Raw genomic sequence first — 23826 nt, 5'->3', positions numbered from 1 at the left:
TTTCAGTTTTTTTTGGGCTTGGTCTTTTGGGAGACACTAAGTACATTTCTGTAAAGAAGAGTCTCAGAATTAAGGACCTAAATCTAAAGAGGTGTGGCATGTTGGGTTTTTAATTTAGAAGAGTCCAGGGATAATATATTTTAGTTAAAATACCAATTTGTTTGTGACAAAATATAACTTTCCAATTTGTAAAATGTAAATTTTCTGACATTTTTATCCTTTATTTTTGCCTTCCTTTGCTTTAATGAAGCTCTAGTTTTGTCATGGATTGTGAAAAGTAGCTTGGGCCATGGATTGGTTCACTGTGTTTCACTGAGGCTTCCACTGCAGTTTAACCTAGAGCTCATTAGGACCCATAATACCCCAGGCTATTCCTTCAGCTTTGAATTATACTACTGTTACACATATGCACTTTGTATTGGAGGGGTTTAGTGGTGGTGAGGAAAATTGTGACTAAATTCAGTAATTAAACATGATGGGTGTTTAGCTCCATTTTTATTAGCCTTGATGATTCGTACAATGTCAGTAATATTTACTTTTTACTCTCTTTGTTATAGAAAATGGTGGAGCCCGAAGTGCATGAATGGCAAATTACTGATGTTCATCACTATCTCGTTTTTGTTAGGAATAAGTTAATGAAATTTTATTCCTGTTAATTGCTAAATTTATTTTATTCAAGTAGCCTTTCAGTAGAATTGTTGTCCATTTTAAATTGGTCAAGTCTGACCTGGAATTTTTGGTCCATATTTAGTATAGCTGCAGTACATCACAGTAACTTAAATACTTTTATCTCTGAATTGGCTATAGTCTGATTTTTCAATTTTTAATGACACCGTGTAATTCTGTTTTATACTGAAATGTATCCACTTTTATAATGAGAGGTTCTGATTCCAGTACTACTGTTTTGTCACTAACAAGTACATCACTACCTTCTGAGACTTATCATTATGATTTACCTAAACTGTAATTCTGTTTGACCCTTATCATAGTACTATATCAACCATCAGCCTATTTAAAATAAGGTTTAATTGTGCTTGTTCAAGGTGGAGTAATTTTTTGTGACTCTGTACCATATATGCAAATTGTTTTGATTTGGACATCCTATGCAGTTTGTTAGAACTCTGCTGTCTTCAAACTTGAGGCCCATCTCCTAAGCAAGCACATTCCCTTCTGCTTAGATTGGTCAAAACACTGAATGGAGTTTTGACATTGAAAATGATATTTTAAATCTACCTGATTCATCTGTTGTAGCTAAATTCCTCTAGACTAATATTCATTATCTGTCTACTTTTTTACCTGTAAATTTGGTACATGTCATTGGAAAATAGATTATGCAAGTTGCTTATGACAACTCTATTGCAAATTAGAAATCCCTAGAGCTTGCAGATGTTGTAGGTAAATTGATCTCAGACATCAAATTACTGATTTTATTTAGACCTATGGTTTGTTTTTGGCTTTCATTTTCTAGTATAAAAATAAATTATGTACAGACACCAAGATTGATATTAAATGGAACTAAGAAAACTGATTTCCCATTCTTGTACTGGCATTTGCTTGAAATTCTCACCTCAGTCAGTGGACTCTTTTTTTGCAGATCCTAAGCAGGTGAGATTCATCTATGATCACTCAACTGAATTTAAGCTTTCCTAGAACATTAATGCCAAAGGTTGTTTTGTCCAAAGCCAAATTTTAGTTCTGCAGTTACATAGTTGGCATCATTGGAAAGCTAAGTTCAGATGGTAACCAGTATTTCAAGCAATTTTAAACAGATTTGTATTATTTTTCATTAAAAGTCACATGTAAACAAATTTCTCTTTATATTTCAATATACCACAAAGGCTAATAACTAACAAAGATGCATTTTATATGTTTGCATTGTTGATAAGTGCTTTCTCAGTTCTTAAGTCATTTAAAGAAGCTCATGCCTTGATAACATGCACCCTTTCAAGATGTATTTATCTCAGAGGTTGTAATAAAATATGAATTAATTTCAGTTTAAAGCATTGTGTTCATAAACTTACCAGGTCTGTTGTGCAGTGTATCTTGAATGTAATTTAAATAAATGGAATTGTTCTCTCTGATGCACTGGGGGGAAAAAAACAAAATATAGCTGAAAATAATTACAGTTTCTTAGAAATTACATTTTATTCCACATTCACAATCATCCTTGAATTTTTCTAAAACAAAATAATGCTTGCTATGGTGAAAATGGCAAACAAAATGTTAGTGTCTACAGCATGCTAAACTACACTCAAGTTGGAGTTGATTTGCTTTTAATTCTGTGAGCACTGCCTGAGGGTGATCAGGAGTAACTCTTGCAGTAAACAAATTCACATGAAATTGGATAAAGACATTTTGTTTTTGACACTATAAATTTAGAATAGATGCACTATTTCTGCTAGTGGCAGCACAAAATGTTTTTGTAGAATTAGATATGCTCAGCCCTATTTCAGTGCATTGCAGTTTTGTCTTAATGTTTGTGTTTTGCATTTAATTTTAATTTAATTGTTTTGACAGGCATGTTGCTGTGTTGTGTACTTAATCTGCATTTTTAATGTACAATTTTAAAATGTTTACTATGCAATTTCAAAATAAAAGAACACTTCATTTGTGTTTGTCAATGTTGAGTGAGATTATCAGTACTGTTACATCAGAAAATTGATTCGAGTGTACAATCCTTTTAAAGAATGCAGTGCTGCATCTAGGCTCCTATAATTCCTACCAGAAATAGTGTAACTATAATAATGTTGATTTAAGATGTGGTGGGTGTGCCCGGAGTAAAGGAATCTTGTTCTAATATGTCGATTATAAGGGCCTGCTATTGGAATTGATTGGTTGTGATCAAACCTGTGTTGTGTGGCATGCTTTTGGCCTGGCAGAGGACATGAATGTTGGTTCATTACTTCCTGCTGGAAGTTCAAAATATTCTACAAGAGCACTTCACAATAAAAGCAGCAGAAACATAAGCCCTAATATCTCTCAATATTAACTTGTTTTGTGTATCCAGTGTAGTAGAGAGGACAAACAGTGCTAATTAAATAACAGCATTATAATGTGCTCATAAGAACCAGAAGTAGGTCATGTGGTCCCTTGAGCATTCTCTGCCAAGCACCAAGATCAGTGTGAACTGATCTTACACAGCTCCATTTTGTGCCTTTCTCCCTATTATTCTTGGCTCAAGTCCAAAACTATCTTTGCCTTGAATATATTTAACAACAGCTTCCACAGGCTTCTCTGGTGAAGAGTTCCTCCTTGGTGCCACCTTATTCTGAAATTGCACCCTCTGGTCTTAGTTCCCAACCACAAGCTGAAAGTGTGTTCTTGGCCCAGCCCCTAAAAATTACATTTCAATAGCCAGATTTTAGCCCATTTACTTAACCCTGTACATGCTGCTTTACAGTTTCTTCACAACTTTAACCTACTTAAGACTACTTTAAGTCTAGAGCACTGCAGGTGAATAGCTGTTGGAACTATCAACAGGAAATTGGTGTAGACAAGGTCAGTGGAACCTTAAGGCAACTGTTGGAAAATTAAAGATTGTAGGACAAAGTTACCTCTCGAATTAGTTTAACAAAGGTAATGGCAAAAGTGGAAAAGTTAATGATTTCCACAAAAGATGTAGGTACTAGTCATTTGAGGTTTGTGAGGTTGTATTCTTTCTCTACAATGATTAGTATTGATTAGAAATTTCAAATAGATTGCAAAAAGAGTAAACATTGAGCTTCTACCAAGAAAACATGGGGCTTGGTAAAATTTAACAACTTCAGGAAACCCATAAGATTAACCTACATGAAACAGACAAACCCTTAAGCTCAGGTGTACCAAGAACAAATGTTAAAGTAGATAAAGTTATTCTTGGATTCACTGACAACTTGATTTTAAAGCATCATTTTAGCATTAATAAAAGGAACAATGAGAGGTTTCTTCAGTTAGTAATCTTGACACTTCAACAGCTTCAGTTTTTCCACTATGGCAAGTGGTTTAGTATTAGAGTCCAATGAAATTTCAGTACTTACTGAAAAGCTGATTTGCCTATAAGTTACTTTTTAAATCTCCCATCAGATTAGTGCAAACTTGTGAAAACAAATGCACATTACAAATGAAATTTAAATACTAGAGTTTAATCATACATTAAATGGAACATTTCTTGGCAAGTACTAATATAGCTCTCCTGCTCTTCTTCAGTCATCAAAGATACCAATTCAGGCCGTTGACTAACTTCACTATAGAGATATGGTTTTCCAGCAACCATAACTGTAGGTTTCTCCAGCTCAGATTCATCTTCCTGAAGTTCTGGTTGTGCGACTTTTGTATTGAACTCTTCTTCAGATTCACTGGTGTCACTATCTGGTTCACTCGGATTGGCATTTGAAGTGAAGGTTGTTCCAGTTGCTGCTCTTTTCTCATGAATCATAAGTGTTTTTATTACTTCGCAATTGAGAGTCTTGCTCTTTGAAGTTGTATCTTCATCAAGAGTTTTGGCATGTTCTAAAATATGTCAAAGTGAATTTGACTTGTCAATCTCAAATATTTCACACAAGTCATGTGCACATTCTTAATAACCTTGATTTTATCCTTTCCCTACCCACCAGCAAAAATTGATCATAAAAAAAAACTGGTCACATAATGCCTGGCTTTCCTTTGGGAGAAAACAAGTGGGGGTTAAAAAGTTAACTATTAGTCTCAAAGGCAGATCTAGCATTTTTAAATCAACTAGTATAGATTAATTTTGTTTGGAGCTGGACATGGGAGGGAAGCTAGCAGTAAACAAAACCATTGCATGTTAAAAGACTCATTCATTTGCCAATAAGGAAAAATAGAATGTAGGAAATGGAAGAAGTTTCACCCAAGTAAAAGAGTGCTCATGGGTCATTCCACTTATGTAGTCTAAACAAGCATCTTACTGCTACTAGGCTATGTTACTCTGACTACTTGATCTTGAAATGGGAATGCTATCCTGTTAAATATTTGGTCTGCAAAGCTAAAACCTTATTTTCTGATTCTCATTGTGTCCTCTTGAAATGATGCAATACTAGTTGGTTTGCATATTGCTGTTGGAAATATGGATAAAACAAAACAGAGCACAGGAACTTCAGCCCACAATGGTTGCCAGTTTAAACTAATCCCATCAGCCTGCACATGGTCTATAGCCTGCATTCCTTGCCTCCTCATGTGCCTGTCTAAATGCCTTTTAAATATTGCTGTCATATCTGCTTCCACCACTTTCCCAAGCAGTGTGTTCCAGGCATCTACCACTGTTTAAAAAGCTTGCCTTAGTAAATCTCCTTTGAATATTTCCCCTCTCTCCCAAACCCATGCCAGTGCCAGCAAACCCATGTTCAATTCCACCATTGTCTGTAAGGAGTTTGTATGTTCTCCAGTGTCTACGTGGGGTTCTTCTCGCATTCCAAAGATGTGAAGTTTAGGAGCTGTGGGCATGCCATGTTGGCACTGGACAAGTGGCAACACTTGGCTTCCCCCAGCACATTCTCAGTAACGCAAAGATGCATTTCACTGTAGTTTGATGTACATGTGACTAATAAATAACTCTTGTATATCCTGTCCAACACTCCAGTGAAAACAATCCAAGTTTGTCCAACCTCCTTTGAGAGATTTCTAATCCAGACAACATCCTGATGAACATCTTCTGAACCCTCTCCAAACCCTTCCTGTAATGTGGCAACCAAAACTGCACACAATGCTCCAACTGTAGCCTAAACAAAGTTTTATACAGTTGCAACATGACAGGGTGGTGAAGGTGGCTTTTGGCACACTGGCCTTCCTCAGTCAGGGTATTGAGTATAGAAGTTGGGATTTTGTGTTACAGTTGTACGAGATGGTGAGGCCACATTTGGAATATTATGTTCAATTTTAGTCACCCTGCTAGACAAAAGATGCACTAAACTGGAAAGAGTGCAGTGGAGATTTACAAAGATGTTGCCAGGACTTGAGGGACAGTTTATGGAGAGGTTGGAACCTCATTTTCCATTGGAGCACAGGAGAATGAGGGATGATCGTATAGGAGGTGTACAAAATCCTGAGGGGCACATATTGTGCATTGACCCTGTCTTTTTCCCAGCATTGGGGAAATCAAGAACTTAAGGCCATAGGTTTAGGGTGAAAGGGGAAAGAGTTAATAGGAACCCAAGGGGCAACTTTTTCCTCCTGGAGGGTGATGCATGTATGGAATGAGCTACCAGAGCAAATAGTGAGGCAAGTCCATTTATAATATTTAAGAGGCACTTGGACAGGCACGTGGATAGGAAAAGGTTTAGAGGGATATATACAAAACACAAGCAAATGGGACTAGCTTCGATGGGAATCTTGGCATGCATCCATTGGGGCAAAGGGCTTGTTTCTGTTCTGTACAACTCTGAAATCATGTATACAACATCCAGTGCCCTATCCTCGTCAACCATCTTCGTCACCTCTAAAAACTCAATCGTTTATATAGCACAACCTTCTCTACACAAAGCTTTGCTGATTAATAAGCTATGTTTTTCCCCAAATGAGAGTAGATCTGATCCCCAAGAATCTTCTCCAATAATTTCCCTGCCACTTGATGCAAGGCTCACTAGCCTATGATTTCCTGGTTTGTTTCTACTGCCCTTCTTAAGCAGAGGAGCAATATTGGCTGTTATCCAGTCCTCTGGGACCTCACCTGTAGCTAAAGAGGACAAGGCCCCAGCAATCTCCCATCTTGCTCCTCTCAATAATCTGGGATAAATTCCATCTGGCCCTGGGGACTTATTCATTTTAATGCTCTCCATGAGACCCAACATTTCCTCCTCCTTGATAACAAGCTGCCCTGGAATGTCAGCATAACCCTTCCTGATCTCTCTAACCTCCATGTCATTCTCCTTGGTGAATAGTGATGCAAAATACTTGTTTAGTACCTTCCCTACTTCCTCTGGCTCCAGGCATAAATTCCCTCTTTTGTCCTTGAGTGGCCCAACCCTCTCTAGTTGCCATCTTGTTTTTCCAAGTACATACATAAAATGCCTTGGGACTGTCTTTAATCCAAGGACTTTTCATGGCCTCTTTTAGTCCTGATTCCGTTTAAATTCTCTCCTCCATCTATATTCCTCAAAGGCCCCATCCAATTTTAGCTTCCTAAACCATACATATGCTTTATTTTTCTCTTCGACTAAATTTTCCAACCTCTCATCATCTCGAGCCTTGCCATCCTCATCTTTGTGCTTCACAGGAAGATGTTAGTCCTGAATTCTGACCAGCTGGCCTTTAACTGACTCTCACATGTCAGATATGGACTTACCAAAGAACAGCTGGTGCCAATCTACTCTCCCCAGCTCCTGCTAATACTGTTGTAATTAGCCTTTCCCCAATTTAGATCTTCCCCACCCCATCCAGAGATTCAGTCTTAACCTTACTCATAACTATCTGAAAACCTAGAGTTATGATTTCTGTTCCCAAACTACTCTTCCACTGAAACTCTGATCATCTGCCCAAGCTCATTTCCCAATACAAGATTAGTGTGGCCCCTTCCCAGGATATCTCAGAATGACTGCACCACTGTGCCACCATTTGTTCCCCCATTTCAGAGGCTGAGGGGAGACCTGCTAGAAGTTTATAAAATTATGAGAGACATGGATAGGGTAGACAGTCAGAATTTTTTTCCACAGCAGAGAGTGGTAGATGCCTGGAACGTCCTCCTAGGGTGGTAGTGGGTGGCTTTTAGATAGGCACATCTGAGTTACAAATGCTAAATTAGGAAGCAATTAATATTATACCCCTTTAGTTGCTTGGGCCTAGGATTTCTTTTTGCACAGTACCTACAATCCTTTGAAGACATTGTTGATAGATATAAGTTTATGTGTTGTCTTTTTTTTAAAATAACAGCTGCTAAAAAGGTTAGACTACATTTTCAAATAATTCCCAAAGCTCCAGGGTGTGACTTTTTTGGTTGTATTCTCAAATTGTACGTGTTGTGAAAAATGCAGAATGGACTTACCAACTGAACTTTCCGTCATACCCAAACCTGTTCCTTCAACAGTACTTGTGGTCATCCAGATGGGCTGGGATTTAATGGGCTTTTTCTTGGTTTTGGCTTCAGATCCTTGGACATTTACCGTGATATTTTGTTCATAGAGGTCACCGTAAGTGGTTTTGTTTGACCATCTTTCTGGATGAGCATAACTTGCAGGACATTCTGTCTTCTGCCCCTGACTGAGGGAAAAATGCAATCATAACAAAAGCTGCAATTATTCAAGTGTTGTGTTCCTTTTACTAATTATCTACTGATATAATTGGTCAAAGTCTTTACATACCTAGATTGCAATAAAGTGTATACAAGTTACACTTGTACTTCCCTGGAAAGTAAGCTGTTGTTCCTGATAGCTTAAAATAGCTGACATACACCAACAAATAAATCATTAAATTCAGGCATTAGTTAGGGAGTCAAGGCTTGTGGGGAACAGACAGTAGTGGAGTGGAGTTAAAGATCAGCCACAGTCATATTGAACAACAGAGCAGTCTCAAGCTTTTCGATGTCCCATTTATGGTGCTGTCACAAGGAATTACTCCCACAACCATCCAGTCTAGAAATGCATCTGCATCTTAGTTACGAGGGCCTCTTTGCATTTATCCTAGGCGTGTACAATACTGGATGGAAATATCTCAAAAATGTATCCATCAATAAGGAGGCCTTTTCTTTTGACTGCTTTTAAATAAGGACATTGAAAATCATGGAAGTGTCATTTTGGATCAGCAACATTAAAACCTGTCCATGAATGTTCTTGCAATGTTTAGCTATGATCTGGTCCCTACATAAATGATTTAAGCTACTTTGGAAGCACATGCAACTTACTTAGGGTTAACAGGGAGATTAAAGTGTTGCCATTCCAAATGGATTCAGGTAGGGATTGCTTACAAATCTCACTTATCCTCTACCAGAAAATATTGAAGTGTAATCAAGAGTATTGTGGCAGAGAACAGAAAACATAATAGAAAAGGTTAAGAGAGTTTCAGCTTTGCATTTATCAGACATACATTACCTAAGTGCCAGTTCTGGAATCTCAGTTGGTTGTGGTTCCAGAAGTTCATGTGGTAGAGCAACATCTTCAGTTTCATGCAAAAGTGCATAAATTGGTTCGACCTGCTCATTAAAAGTTGCCAGAAGAGTTCGAGCATCCCGTTTTGGTATTGCAGAGGCATCTTCTTCTACTTCAGCGTGACAGTAAGTACAGTTAAAATTACCTGTAGATTTTTATGGGAATAGCAGAAGAATGACTGCAGAACAGTTACATTATACAGCATGGAAAGGCCATTCAGTCCATTGTTCTTCTGTTTATTCTCTACAGCCCCACCACTAATTACAGCATTCAGAGCAATGTGTTTTATCAGGATCTTGCAGAAACAGCAACGTTAATAGTGATGCATGCTTCAGGAACCTTTCCAGTGGCCTTGCTTCTCCTGGTCCCCTATTATTTCAGCATACAACAGAAACACTGTGGCCTTGCGTAAATACTCACCATCTTCACCAGAAAGCATTAAACGGGATTGGCCCAGTGGTGTCCAGAAATTAAGCAAGTAGTAAAGGAAACAGGAATTGCCTCAACATCAGATTCTTTCCTCGTGTATTTCTGCTTTGACCGTGTCAGCACAGAGATTCTTACCAAGTTATCCTATTGCTTTCACGGGAATTGGCAAAGTTACTACATTACATTTAAATCGTGCAAGCAAAGGAGTCAGACAGTGTAATGTTAGTTATTTAAGTCTGTAGGTTAGCAGCAAAACCATATATTTATACCCAAAGCAAGGAATGAGTGAAATTTGGGCTCCTCATGAAAGCTTTAGAGTATACCTTACCTGTGCAAGGATCAAACAAGTGATTGACTTCCAAATCACTAAATGTACTGAAACAAACTGGACATTTAAAAGAAGATCTTGTTGTGGAATTTCTCTCATCAGTTTCAATTTTTCTGCGCATGATGTCCAGCTTGTATTTCACCACATCCACTAGTAGCTTATAGTTGATGTGATAATAATTGTGTCTGGAACTCTTCCCGTCAGGACTTGTTTCAACTCTAATGCGGCTCTTAATAAACTTGTCAGCTTTCAGTGTGTTGAGGACAGCTCGGAGCTGCTTCTTCTCAAACTTCAGCAGTTGTTGCAGATCATCCTCCTTCACACAGGGGTAGCGAACAAGAATGTCTAGGGTGAGGAAATATTCCACCCCATAGAATCCACGCACTATGTATTTTGCCAAACGTTTTAAAGCTGCAGGAATTTCAGTTATCACTTTTTGGTCTCCCATTGTACCTTCCACCAAATCAGAAAAGAAAAAGAAGCTTTTAAAAATTAATATGAATTTGATTAGCTGAAAGTAATCCTGTGAAGGCATAGATAGACAAATGCCCTGTATTGTCTTTTAATAATCTGGCAATAAGTAAACTAAATGCAGGAAACAAATTTTCCTCTGGCTCATTGACAATCTATAGTGATGAACCCGTTCTGAGAGAGCTATTTTAAATTAACCAGCAACAGCAGTTGTAATGACAACTAGCTATTTCAATATTAGAGTCTGCATTTTAACTGGGCCAAGCATGGTAGTGTAGTAGTTAGCGCAACGCTATTGGGGCACGAGCGACACAGGTTCAATTCCGGCCACTATCTGTAAGGAATTTGTATGCTCTCCCCATTGCCTGCATGGGTTTCCTCCAGGTGCTCCAGTTTCCTCCCACATTCCAAAAAGACATACAGATCAGGAGTTGTGGGCATGTTATGTGGGCACCAGAAGAGCGGTGACACTTGCGGGCTGCCCCCAGCACATTCTCAGTAATGCAAAAAGACCCATTTCACAATGTACATGTGACTAATAAAGATATTGTATCATATATACAGCTTATCAATCCCAACTGAAACACAGTAGCCCAGAATTTGAATCAGCATTAATAGTTAAATGATTTTAGGTACCAACTTTATCGCATCACAGACACCTCCCACAAAAATGTAACAATTTCTGCAGCAAGCAGCTATGATGTTAATAAAGGTGGCTAAGCAGTCAATCACAATAAGGAACACTTGCAGGCAACATACACAAATGAAAAAACAAATGATTTGTTTTTTTTTAAAAAAGCATTATGTATGATGCCAAGTTTGGAACATTCATATTATGGTGGTAGTTGAAAAATGGAGTAAACTTTTAAAAAGTATTTCAAAATTCCTATTTTGATGTGTAATAGAGATAAAGGACATATTTAGTGTTTTTTTTAAAAGAATGAAATAGTCTATTAAACAGTTAATGATGGCTCAGTTTACCATTAGAAGTTCACATATGTAATCAAGCAGAAAATTTCAGTGAAATTTACATTAGCAGTAGCTTGTATTAACATATTCAGGTGATTTTGATCAATTACAGAAAACTGCAACTATTAACAACTGCAAGATGTCTACATTAAACTGTGCATGTGTAGAAATCCCAAAGATGCTGCCAGTTTTGCAGAGTGCAAATTGTCTAATTTCATCATTATTAGCACAAAATCTGGATCATTAACCATCTGCTGCTCACTGATGAATTTTCAAAAGCCTGGTGTATTTTAACATCACACTGGGTCAAAAGGGCACAAATAAATTGTCAATTTGCAACTGTAGTTTGAATGAAAGATGCTTTCTGGAAGTTTCTTCTCCACTTTGTTTCCTGGGGATAAAAAAAGCTTTCAAATTATTTAAGTTTCTTTTGGTGTAGCTCATCACAATCAAGGTCCAGTGATTTGTAATATTCTGGGAAAATTAATTCCTTACCCCGCTCAGCCGCACAAGGGGACACTGCCAGGATGGAATGTGTGGATCCAAATCACAGTAAGAATTGTTTCTTTATTTCATTTTATGAAGCTTTGGCAAGGTAGTTTGAAGGAAGAGAGTGCATTCAATCTACTTCAATAGCAAGACCAATTTAATAACATTTTAATTCAAACTGTGACCTTGCAGCCACCAAAGGTTAACTAGTCAGTAGCTGTGTGGGAAAGTAACATTCATACAACTGATCAATTGGGAAGCTAGCCTTCATGTCAATTTCAACACTACAACAAACATCCACTCAATATAGACAACTGTGATACCCTGAAAAAAAACATTAAACTCTTCTAAAGGGAGATCAACAGGAGCAATAAAATAGTCATGTTTAAATGTCTTTCAAATACATACATGTGAAAACAACCGAAGGTTTTTCAACTCTAAAGTAGATTTAAGCATCAGGTTTGATTTCTCATTTAGTTAACTAAATGAGAAGGCATCAAATACTTACCTTCAGTATGGTATGTTAAAACCCATCTCGTAGAGTTATACTTATTTCTTTAAATAACAACTTTGTTTCAGTAACTCAAAGGATTAAGAAACCATACTAGGAGAACCTTAAATAACAAAGAAGAAGCTCGAAACAAAACTAAGAAAAATATCAAGGTATAGAAAGGAAAAGCCAATTAAAACAAAAGGATACCACACAGAAAGTCTGGTAAATAATACAAGCCTATGTCATCTAAAACTCACATCATGTAGTTTAGCAGATATTAGACACAAACACCAGCAACATGGATTAAAAAAAACTTACCAGAAATTATCACTGCTGACCAACTGATCTGAAGTAAGCAGCTGGTCAAGAAGGGAGGATTGAAGTACAAGTGAAAAGAATTAGGAGATAATCAGGTCAATTAAATTGTATAATTAAGTGCAGAAAGGTGTGAAGGTTTCAGTTGGACACTATCCTGAACTGCTGTACTTGGCCCAATTGCTCCATTTGGATATGGGCCAAATGTAGGCAAATGGGACTAGCTTGGAGAGATGTCTTGGTCTGCATGGACGAGTTGGGCTGAAGGGCCTGTTTCTGTGTGGTATAGCTCTGTGACTATGATTTATTGTGATGAAAGCTCTCCTGCAGTGCTGTTACCTGTGGAGTTCCAGGATTTAGACCCAGAAGGATGATGAATGTGTTCCTATGTGCCTACTGCCATTGACCTTCCAGGTGACACCAGTTTGGGAGGTGCAGTCAAAGAAACTTTGGTGTGTTGCTGCAGACTATCTTGTAGGTGGTACGCACTGACTCACTGTGTGTTGGAGGTGAAGGAAGTAAATACTTAGAATAGTGGATGGATGCCAGTCAACTGGGTTTGCATCGCCCTTTGTGGTGTCAAATTTCCTATGAGATGTTGGAGCTACATCTGTGCTGACAAGTGAAGATTGTTTCATCACATCCTTACTTGTGGATGGTGGGAAGGCTTTGGGATATCAGATGGTGAGTTATTAATGGCTGGATACCCAACCTCTGACAAACTGTTGTAACTACAGGACCATACAGGATTTGGCAAAAGTAATATCATCAAAATTCGAAGGAGGTGATTAGACTTTATCTTGATGCCCGACACTTGTATGATGTGAATGGTACTTGTTGGTTGTAGCTCACATCTGAATGTTGTGCAGGCTACAGGCATGAACTGTTTCCATATCTACGGAGTTGGAATAGAATTGAAAACTGTGCAATTGTAAGCAAATATCCCCAGTTCTGATCTCCTGATGGAAGGCCATTGATGAAGCACCTGATGATAGTTCGGGTGACGACCAATGCCTTAAGGAGCTCTTATGGTGGACAACAAACAATCTGCTGGAGGAACTTAGCATCTGTGGAGGGAGGGGAGGGGAGGGGAGGGGTAGTGGTAAAGGAACTGTTGACATTCTAGGTTGAAACGTTGTACCAGTCCTGATGCAGGGTTTTGATGCTGAATGTAGACAATTCCTTTCCTCCCCACAGATTCTACTCAACCCACTGAGTTCCTCCAGCAGATTGTTTGTTGCTCCAGATTCCAGTATCTGCAGTCTCTTGTGTCCCCACTTTACAACCCACACGGTGATGTAGTTTGGTTCTGATAATTGGATGCCAACAGCCTTTGTACTGCTGCAACTCAGTTCTTTGTTCACCAAAGAATTTATATTAATATGTGGTGAATATTCTTCAGTTTCCTGGATAAGTACAACTGCAATAGCATTTGAGAAACTTGACACCATCCGGGACAAGGCAGCTGACTTGATTTGCACCCAATCCTGCGCTCTGAACACACACTCTTTCCACACTGGATCACTGTGTCTGCAGTGTGCACCATTTATGAAATGTACATCTATAAGGCCAACAGGATCATACAGCTCCCCTCTGAGTTGTATACTCTCCTGACTTGAAAATACACCATCATTCTATTAAAATCCTGGAACCTCCTACCCCAGAAAGCCATAGAAGCACCTCCTCCAGAAAGACTACAGCAGTTCAAGAAGGCAACTCGCCACGGCCTTCTCAAGAGCAATAAGCATCACAAATAAATTATGATTGAATTTACTATCAAGGGATGGGAAATGGGAACAAAACTGAAGTTAGTCTAAGAACTGGTAGCCAAGGTAACTAGCTGGGTTGGCTGACATTTATTAATAGAGGGCAAGTTATTCATCATCAAAACCAGCTTTCACTTTGCTAAATGCTAAGACTTTTGCAGCTGTAATTCAGATTAATGCTTATGTATTCACTTTAGTACTTCTATTGTGCTATGTACGGTGTATTTATGAAGTAAGAATGCAGTAGGACAAGTTGAAACTTGTCTATGAGATTGAATTATATCTTGTTCGATGCATAATTACTTTAATTCACTTTAAGAATATGCAGCAAAGAATGGGCTATTTACATATAAATAAAGAAGTTTCTGCAATTCATATATTGGGGAAATGCAATATCTAAGAAGTCAACCATGCAAGAACAACAATCAACCTCTTTTGGGTGAAGAAGGTTATCTTCTGATGGCCACATCAAATTGCAATGAGGTTTCTTCTATTAAAGAGTATAGTTCTGAAAGTAACATTGAAACTGTAATTCCAAGAAAACTAAGCAATAATCATTCAAGAATTCCTAATTGTTGACTTGATTAAAGCTGTTTTACATCTGATTCACATTGTTCATTAATGCTTTACTTACTTGGAATCAAAACGTATTCAATAGTTTATCCATTGTAATAAATCTATAGCTCATTATTTAGAAAGAAACCTTAGGAATCTTTTGCAAAACTTTGGGTAAAAGGAATGAGGAAAAAAGGAATGCCTCTTACACAACCCATCACACCCACACAAAGGAAGTGCCACATTGCAATAAATTGAGTTGCCACAGTTTGAGTTCCAGCAAGACAGAGCAATATTTACAGTGCAGTGTTTGACTCTTACCTTGTTGGCTCTCTAGTTGACCTGTTCAAAAGGATTAGTGGCTGGTTCCACAGAGACTAAAGGAATTTGCACGCAGTATTATAGCAGTGTATTATTTAATAAAGTTATCTGGTCTACCCCAATAACATCTCCTAAACCCACAGCCTCTATTACCTGGAAGTAGAAAGGCAGCAAGTACATGGGAACAGTGCCATCTGCATGTTCCCTTCAAATCACACACTGTCTGGATTTGGATATCTATTGCCAATTTTTCATTGTTGATGGGTCTAAATCCTATCCAATAGCACTTGGTGGTACCTTCACCCCATAGACTGCAGCAGGTTTAAGAAGGCAGTCTACCACACCTTCTCAGGGAAAAATCCCCATATCTATAACTGAATTGTATGGCTGAAGAACAAAGTTCAATTGGTTTGTCACAGATAATGGAGAATTATTTTACTACCATGGATATTAATCCAGAGGTGATAATGGATTGAAGGATTCAAATTTAATTATCTTTCATAATGTGCATTTAATGGTCCTCCGAAGCCTGGTTATTGCCAAGTGCTTCATTTCACTGGAGTTGAAATGACTGGAGTTGGAGTTGAAGTGCTTCATTTCACTGATTGAAAACTAAATGACCGTATTGTAGCGGCCTGGACCTGCAGGACTCGAACCGCCATTGGCGGGCGCATGCGCGGGAGCATGACGCAGACTAACCGTGGGGCAGGCCTTCCGGCGGGGACCGCACGTCACGTCCGCCGGAGAGGCTCTCGGTTACTTTAGCGAGTGTGCACGCTTTGTTTGATTCAGTAAAGTGTGCTCCAGTCCAGCCTCCGCGTTTCTGCATTTTCTTTTCTGCCACGCGCCGCGTATGGCTACATTTGGTGACCCCGACACTCCCAGACGGCATCTGGAACCCGCAACATGAATCCCAACGACTCACACAACGCAGTCTCCCTCAAGCTCCCGACTTTCTGGGCCGCTCAGCCCCATGTTTGGTTTGAGCAGGCTGATGCCCAGTTCAGCATCAGAGGCATTACAGCTGACGTCACGTGGTACTACTACATGGTCAGTGCGCTCGACCAGGACATGGCAGCACGGATCATCGACTTCCTGCACCATCCACCTACGGAGGACAGATACGTTAAAATCAAGGCACTCCTCCTCCGCACTCTCGGACTCTCCCGCCGTGAACGAGCCGCGCGGCTCCTGCGCATGGACAGCCTGGGCGACCGCAAGCCATCTGAGCTGATGGACGACATGCTGGCACTCATGGATGGCCATAAACCCTGCCCCCTTTTCGAGCAGCTGTTCCTCGAACAACTGCCAGAGGACATTTGCCTCTTCCTCGTGGGTGATTTCAGCGACCCGCACAACCTCGCGGTCAGGGCGGACATTTTGTGGCAGAGTAAGCAGCGGGGAGCGGCTTCCATCTGCCTAACCACGACCGTGCAGCCGAAGGCTAAGACCCCACAACCGAAACCGCCGAGACCCACGGGGGACATAGATGAGGGTTCGGACCAATGGTGTTTTTACCATCAGAGGTGGGGGTCAAACACGCACCGCTGCTGTCCACCATGTGCCTTCCCGGGAAATGCTGGGGTCAGCCGTCACTAGTGGCTTCGACGGCTGGCCATCGCGACAGCCTCCTGTTCCTCTGGGACCGACACTCCGGGCGATGTTTCCTGGTGGACACCAGGGCCGAGATCAGCGTCCTTCCCCCCTCAAACATGGACACCCATACCGCGGCCCCAGGCCCCAACCTCATCACCACGAACGGCACCACCATCCGGACGTACAGCTCGCGTACCATCCCGCTGCGTTTCAGCCCCAGCTGTTTTACCTGGACCTTCACGATAGCAGCGGTGTCATGGCCATTACTAGGGGCGGATTTCCTACGGGCCAACCGCCTTCTGGTTGACCTGAAAGGCCGGTGTTTGGTCCACGCAGAGACTTTCCACACCTTCCAGCTCAGGGAAGCCCAGTTCCCAGCCCTTCACCTGGACTCTGTCATGCTCTCGGGTGACGAGTTTGCCAGGGTGCTGGCAGATTTCCCCTCCATCGTCACCCCACAGTTCTCCACTACCGGTCCCAAGCACGGCATACAGCACCACATTCCCACACAAGGACCACTGCTGCACGCCCGGGCCCGTAGGCTCCCACCCGACAAGCTCTGCCTCGCCAAGGAGGAATTCCGGAAAATGGAGGTGATGGGGATCATCCGCCACTCAGACAGTCCTTGAGCATCACCGCTGGCACATGGTGCCCAAGTCCGCAGGAGGTTGGAAGCCCTGCAGGGACTACAGGAGACTTAACGACGCCACAACCGCCGACAGATATCCGGTGCCCCACATCCAGGACATCATGGCCAACCTCCACGGGGCGACCATCTTTCAAAAATCGACCTGGTCCGAGGTTATCATCAGATCCCCGTGCACCCCGACGATGTGCCCAAGACAGCCCTCATCACCCCTTTCGGGCTGTTTGAATTCCTAAGGATGCCCTTCGGCCTCAAGAACGCCGCTCAGACTTTCCAGAAGCTAATGGACTCGGTTGGATGAGGCCTGGATTTCGTCTTCATCTACCTAGACCTATCTTGGTGGCCAGCGAGCACGTGGCACATTTACGCCAGCTCTGCCAGCGCCTGAGTGACCACAGACTGGCAATCAACCAGCGAAGTGCCAGTTCAGGCTGCCGGAAATCGACTTCTTGGGCCACAGGGTCAACCAGCATGGAGCCGTCCCTCTGCCAGACAAAGTTCAGGCCATCCGCCAGTTTCCCAAACCCAGCACGGTCAAGGGCCTGCAAGAGTTCGTGGGGATGGTGAATTTCTACCACCAGTTCGTGCTGGTGGCCAGCAAGGCCAAGGAGGTGAAATGGGACACGGAGTCCATGGAAGCCTTCGAGCAGACCAAAGAGGCATTGGCGAAGGTGGCCCTCCTAGTACACCTGAGAGTCGATGTACCCACGGCGGTCACAGTCGACGCTTCTGACACGGTGGTTGGTGGAGTCCTGAAGCAGCTCGTCGAGGGCCAGTGACGATCACTCGCCTTTTTCAGCCGACACCTGCGACTGCCGGAGATGAAGTACAGCGCTTTCGACAGGGAGTTGCTAGTGCTCTACCTAGCCATCTGGCACTTCCGGTATTTCCTCGAAGGAAGGGATTTCACCGCGTATACGGACCACAAGCCCCTCACCTTCACCCTCGCAAAGCTATCGGACCCATGGTCGGCTCGGCAGCAGAGGCACCGCTCGTTTATCTCAGAGTTTACCACCGACATCTGCCACATCACGGGGAAGAACAATGTGGTCGCCGACACAATGTCTCGTCTCCACGTCCACTCAGTGACCACCTCAGCCCTAGGGGTCGACTACACGGCACTGGCGCAGGCACTACAAGCGGACACCGAGATCCGGCCTATCACACCATCGTTTCGGGACTCCGGCTGGAGGATGTCCCCCTCAGCCCTACAGCGGTTCGGCTCCTGTGCGACACGTTGACTGGCAGACCTCGGCCCATGGTACCAACAGCATGGAGGCGGCGGGTGTTTGACACGCTACACGGCCTGGCACACCAATCCATCCGGGCGTCCATCAAATTGGTCTCAGACAAATTCGTCTGGCACGTTCTGCGCAAGCAGGTTGGACACTGGGCCAGGACCTGCGTACATTGCCAGACCCCCAAAGTCCAGTGGCACATGAAGGCTCCCCTCCAACAGTTCCAACTGACGCTCGGCAGGTTTCAGCACATCCACGTGGATATCGTCGGCCCCCTGCCCGTCTCCCAGGGCGCCAGGTATATCTTCACCATGGTTGACACGTTCACCGGATGGCCGGAGGCCGTGCCACTAGCGGACACATCCATGGAGTCCTATGCCAGGACGCTTATCGCAAACTGGATTGCCAGGTTCAGACTTCCAGCGGACATCACCTCCGACAGAGGGGCACAGTTCACGTCAGGGTTGTGGACAGCACTGGCACAGCTCCTGGGCACCCGTTTACACCACACCATGGCGTACCACCCATAGGCCAATGGTTTGGTCGAGCGTTTCCACAGGCACCTCAAGTCAGCCCTGATGGCGCGCCTCAGAGGGCCCAACTGGGCAGATGAACTTCCCTGGGTTCTACTGGGCATCTGCATGGCCCCTAAGGAGGACCTGGGCACCTCCTCGGCGGAGTTGGTTTACGGCAACCCCCTGACGGTCCCAGGCGAGTTCATGCCGGAGGCCCAAGGTCCAGCAGGGACGCCAGCAAAAGTTCTGATGAAGCTGCGGGACAAGGTGGGGAGCCTGGCATCGGTTCCAACCTCCAGACATGGCACTACACTGTCTTTTGTTCTTAGGGATCTCAGGGACTGTGAGTACGTTTTCATTCGCACGGGCATGCACAAGTCCCCTCTGCAGAGGCCGTATGAAGGACCCTTCAAGGTGATCCAGCACAATGGATCTACGTGTGTCGTGGGGGTGGGGGGCCGCGAGGAGACCTTCACAGTGGACCGCCTCAAACCGGTGCATTTGGACATCGGACAGTCCGTGAAGGTGCCCTCACTGCGCCAGCGGGGCAGGCCACCCAAGGGGGACACACAGACTGGGGATCCCACGCCCCCGATGGGCGATTCGGGGGGGGGGGGGCGCGGTGTAGCGGCCCGGACCCGCAGGACTTGAATCACCATTGGCGGCCGCAGGCGCATGCACGGGAGCGCGATGCAGACTAACCGCGGGGCGGGTGTTCTGGCAGGGATCACATGTCACGTCCGCCAGAGAGGCTCTTGGTTACTTTAGCGAGCGTGCGCGCTTTGTTTGATTCAGTAAAGTGTGCTCCAGTCCAGCCTCCGTGTTTCTGCGTTTTCTTTTCTGCCACGCACCGCGTACGGCTACAGTATCTTGATGAATAAAGATTGTAAATTGTCAAAACTAAAAGCTTCCAAAAGGATAGCAAGTATGGATTCAGAATTAATGTCATTGTATATTCAATCTTCTTCTCTAGACCTACACAGTACTGGAAAATCTCCTCTGCTAATATGTGATGGTCTCACCTCTGAACGTGAATGTTCTGTGTTCAAGTCACATTGCAAAGACTTGAGTAGGCTCTCCACACTGATGGGTGAGTCTAGAGGGAAACCACCTTGAGATCAGAATCAGATTTATTATACTGACATATGATGTGAAATTTGTTGTTTTGTGGCAGCAGTATAATGCAAAGACATAAAAATCTGGAAGTAGAAAGGCAGCAAGTACATGGGAACAGCACCATCTGTATATAAATAGTGCCAAAAAGAGAAATAATGAGGTAGTGTTCATAGGTTCATGGATTGTTCAGAAATCTGATGGCAGAGGGAAAGAAGCTGTTCCTGAATCATTGATTTTGGGTCTTCAGGCTCCTGTACCTCCTCCCTGATGGTAATAACAAGAAGAGGGCATGTCCTGGATGATGAGATCAGAGGTCTTGTCTGCTCTTGCAGTTTGATACAAAAGATCTCTTGATATCCAGAGTTTTCCTGCCCAACTCTCTCCCTCAATCAATACGATCAAAACAAAATTACATTGTCATTTGTATCAAGGCTATTTGTTCATCTTTGTTTTACACAAATTGGCTGCTTCATTTTCCTAATTAACAGCACTTCAAGTGTACATCAATGACTGTAAAGCACTTAGGAATGTTCTGTGGTCATGAAAGTTGCAATAGAAATGCAGGTTTTTCTTTGGCCACTGTGATTTAAAAGATGAACCTCCAATATGCTACCTGGAAATTTATTTGTAATGCTCATTACTATTTGAGAAAAAGAAATTACTGAAGCACTTTGAATGTATGCCTCTTTTAAAACAGGCATCTTTCTCAAGCTCACTGGTTTCACACTTTTTCTCTAAGGATGGTTCTTTTCCTGAATTAGTTTACAACCACGTGGATCACACACCCAGATTGAAATAAAATGAGATTCCAATTGTTGTCTAACACTTGAAATTTTCTGAGGGGTACAGACACTTTTGCACACGTACTTTAAAAGCTTTTTTTTCATATCAAAATGTAGTTAATTTACTGAAAAACTGAATAGTGCAAAACGAATGAGAGGGCTCAAGATAATTTTTTTAGGGGTTTTACAGTAACTGAATCAGTTTTCCCATAGTGGAGGAATGGGCACCTTAACATTTATGCTAATAAACTCCTTTTCAGTTCTATTAATGAAACTTAGATTGCCACTTTTAAATACATTAAGAAGTACTTTATAATTGGAAGAAAATTATATTCCTACTACATTCTCCAATTATTCTGATTCACAGATGTTACTTTTGATTATCAAAAGTGTTTCATGTTCTACATTTGTGATTATCAATCTTTTGGCTGAGGTTTAAAATATGTAATTTCAAATAGAATTTGGACTAATTCCTCACTGTGTCCAAAACAACAATTCTTCCTAAGGTTTTTTTGTCACCTGTTAGTAAAGAGTTTTCATTTATTACCATGAGAACTCACACTCCAACTTTTAACTGAGATTGTCAGACTGACAGTGTGTCTCAGGTCATTCATTAGGAAACAATTTCTCCTGCATGATATACAATGCTTTCCCCTCCACTCAGTGCCTCTTTGCAGCAGGATAGAGATCTGATAGAGTCGTTGCTTCTGTGTGTGCTCTGCGAGTTAGATCACAAAATTCTAACAAATCTCCAAAGTTACATGATTACATTTCTTCCAGGAGGAGGCACTATCTCACTTCCCAAGGAAGGATTTAGAAGTTTAACGCTGCACTTCAGCACAAGCAGCTAAACTGTGAGCAACACACATAAAATGGTAAAGGAACTCAGCAGATCAGATGGAGGGAAATAAACAGTTGACGTTTCGGATCAAGACCATTTGTCAGGACTGTGTCTCAGTTAAATTTTGAATTGCAATTATATTTGTAACACATCTGTAGCTGTCATTTCCCTTGCCACTTCTGTAGACTAATAAGGGAAGAAAACAGTTTCCTGTCATATTTGCAATGAATTAAATAAAGGTAAAAAAATAACAAGTTAATTATTGAACAAAACAAAGTGAACAGATGTGCTTATAAACTCTGTTCTAAAAAGCATCCCCTTGGTGAGCTGTCAACTATTCTTTGTTTTGCTGATTAGTTGTTAATTAGTGCCCAAGGCAGAGTTTTGAATGGCATGTACAGCTCAGAACTACGTGGAGGACCAGCTACTCTGAAATTCTGATCTCTATGTACATACATAGTCGTCCTTATTAGTAGTAATAGAAGTGGGGAAACTAATGTGCCAAACTGGTGGTATTGACAAGAAAGAAGCATACTAAAGTTATGTCTTTTGCATTTAACATCTTCAGTTAATTAACTCTCACCACATCTGTTCACTTCAGAATGCCATTTAAATTCACCCCATGGAGACCAGGGGCAGGGCAATTGCCCAGCTTGGGAATCCTTGTGATCCTGCACCAAGGTGGACTCCGAACAAAATCAGAGAATGCTGGAAATAGTCAAGAGGTCAGGCAGCGTCTGTATGGAGGAAAACAGAGTTAGCATTGCAGATTGATGACCTTTCATCAGAATCAGTTTGACCTCCAGCGATTTTAATGGATAAGAAATCTACCTGCCGGTTTTTAAGATTAATTGTTACCCTGATAACTTTGTTCTTCACCCTACCACTGACAATCCCTCTGTTCTTTCCACCCTCTCCTCTCTGCAAATTTAGAACACGTTTATTTAGTCAGTTTTCTGGTTCTGATGAAGGTTCCCTGGCCTTAAATGTCAGTTCTGTTTCCCTCCCCATGGATGCTGCCTGACCTATCGAGTCCTTCCAGCATCTTTATTACTGTTTTGGAGTATTTCCTATTTGTCCAGGTTGGTGAATCTGTAGTAACATCTCTGCTGTTTGCCTTGGCACCTGCCACCTTGATTGGTAGAGCGGTGTGGCTGTTGTACACATCATAGACTTTAGTCCGTGCTCATCAAGGTTGAACTTCAGCCTCCTTCCCAGCAACCACTAGCACTGCGATGAAGATCAGACCACCATTACTTCAAAGTCACATGACATTCTGATCAGATTCTTATGAGATAAAAGGTGGCCATTCAGTAAGATCATAGTTTATCTTTTATTTCTGTGTCACTTTTCTGCACTAACCTCATATTCCTCAATTTCTTTCACAACCAAAAATCAATTGATCTCTGTCCTGAACATATTCAGCAACCAGTTCTCCACAATGCTCTTGTGCAGAGATTTAGTACCATCTGGGAGGAAATTTCTTCTCTGTCCTGAAAGGCTACCTCCTTATTTAGAGGCAGTGGCTCTGGTTCTGGATTTCCCAGTCTGGGATAATTCCTACACCTACCCTATTAAGCCCAGTAAGAATTTTGTACATTTTAATGCGAGCATCTGATTCTTCTAAACCTTTGACGGTATGGGCCCAGGCTGCTTAATCTTTCCTCATATGACAAACCTGTCACCCCAATCTGGTGAACCTCTGGAACACCCTCTTTATCGAAAGTGTGTACTTCTTTAGGTCAAAATACCAGGCCTGTGTACAGTATTCCTTATGTACCTTCCAGAGCCCTATGTAATTTGAACAAGACATCTCTACTCTGATACACAAATCCTCCTTCAATAAAGGCCAACATGCTGCTTGCCTTCCTGTTTGCCGTACCTG

At 42.0% G+C, this 23826-nt stretch overlaps 2 protein-coding genes across 10 annotated transcripts in view; one reads left to right on the top strand and one right to left on the bottom strand.

Moving 5' to 3' along the window:
• The window catches only part of pcm1 (pericentriolar material 1), a 71622-nt gene extending 69062 nt beyond the window's left edge, over window positions 1-2560 (top strand). For 7 of the 8 annotated variants that reach the window (XM_052035180.1, XM_052035190.1, XM_052035151.1 and 4 more), the window contains one exon: window positions 558-2560. In XM_052035180.1, coding sequence (XP_051891140.1) covers window positions 558-583 — 26 coding nt within the window. In that variant the 3' untranslated portion in view covers window positions 584-2560. The remainder of the gene's footprint in view (window positions 1-557) is intronic. The other variant, XM_052035198.1, reaches the window with a different exon arrangement.
• A 48-nt stretch (window positions 2561-2608) lies between these two features.
• LOC127581161 (general transcription factor IIE subunit 1-like) lies at window positions 2609-12559 on the bottom strand. Of its 2 annotated transcripts, none has more exons than XM_052035221.1 (5): window positions 12508-12559; window positions 9829-10281; window positions 9015-9216; window positions 7973-8187; window positions 2609-4488 (listed from the first exon to the last, which is right to left on the bottom strand). In XM_052035221.1, the coding sequence occupies exons 2-5, from the start codon at window positions 10274-10276 to the stop codon at window positions 4121-4123; spliced, it is 1233 nt and encodes a 410-aa protein (XP_051891181.1). In that variant the 5' UTR covers window positions 10277-10281; window positions 12508-12559; the 3' UTR covers window positions 2609-4120. The 2 variants fall into 2 exon arrangements, with proteins under 2 accessions (XP_051891181.1, XP_051891191.1); XM_052035231.1 differs by lacking the exon at window positions 12508-12559 and adding an exon at window positions 12266-12346 and having other exon boundaries at window positions 3739-4488.
• Window positions 12560-23826: the final 11267 nt, after the last annotated feature.

Source organism: Pristis pectinata, chromosome 2, assembly GCF_009764475.1.
Source record: "Pristis pectinata isolate sPriPec2 chromosome 2, sPriPec2.1.pri, whole genome shotgun sequence".
In the NCBI taxonomy this organism is placed as follows: domain Eukaryota; kingdom Metazoa; phylum Chordata; class Chondrichthyes; order Rhinopristiformes; family Pristidae; genus Pristis; species Pristis pectinata.
This window is presented reverse-complemented; position numbering and strand designations above follow the sequence as displayed.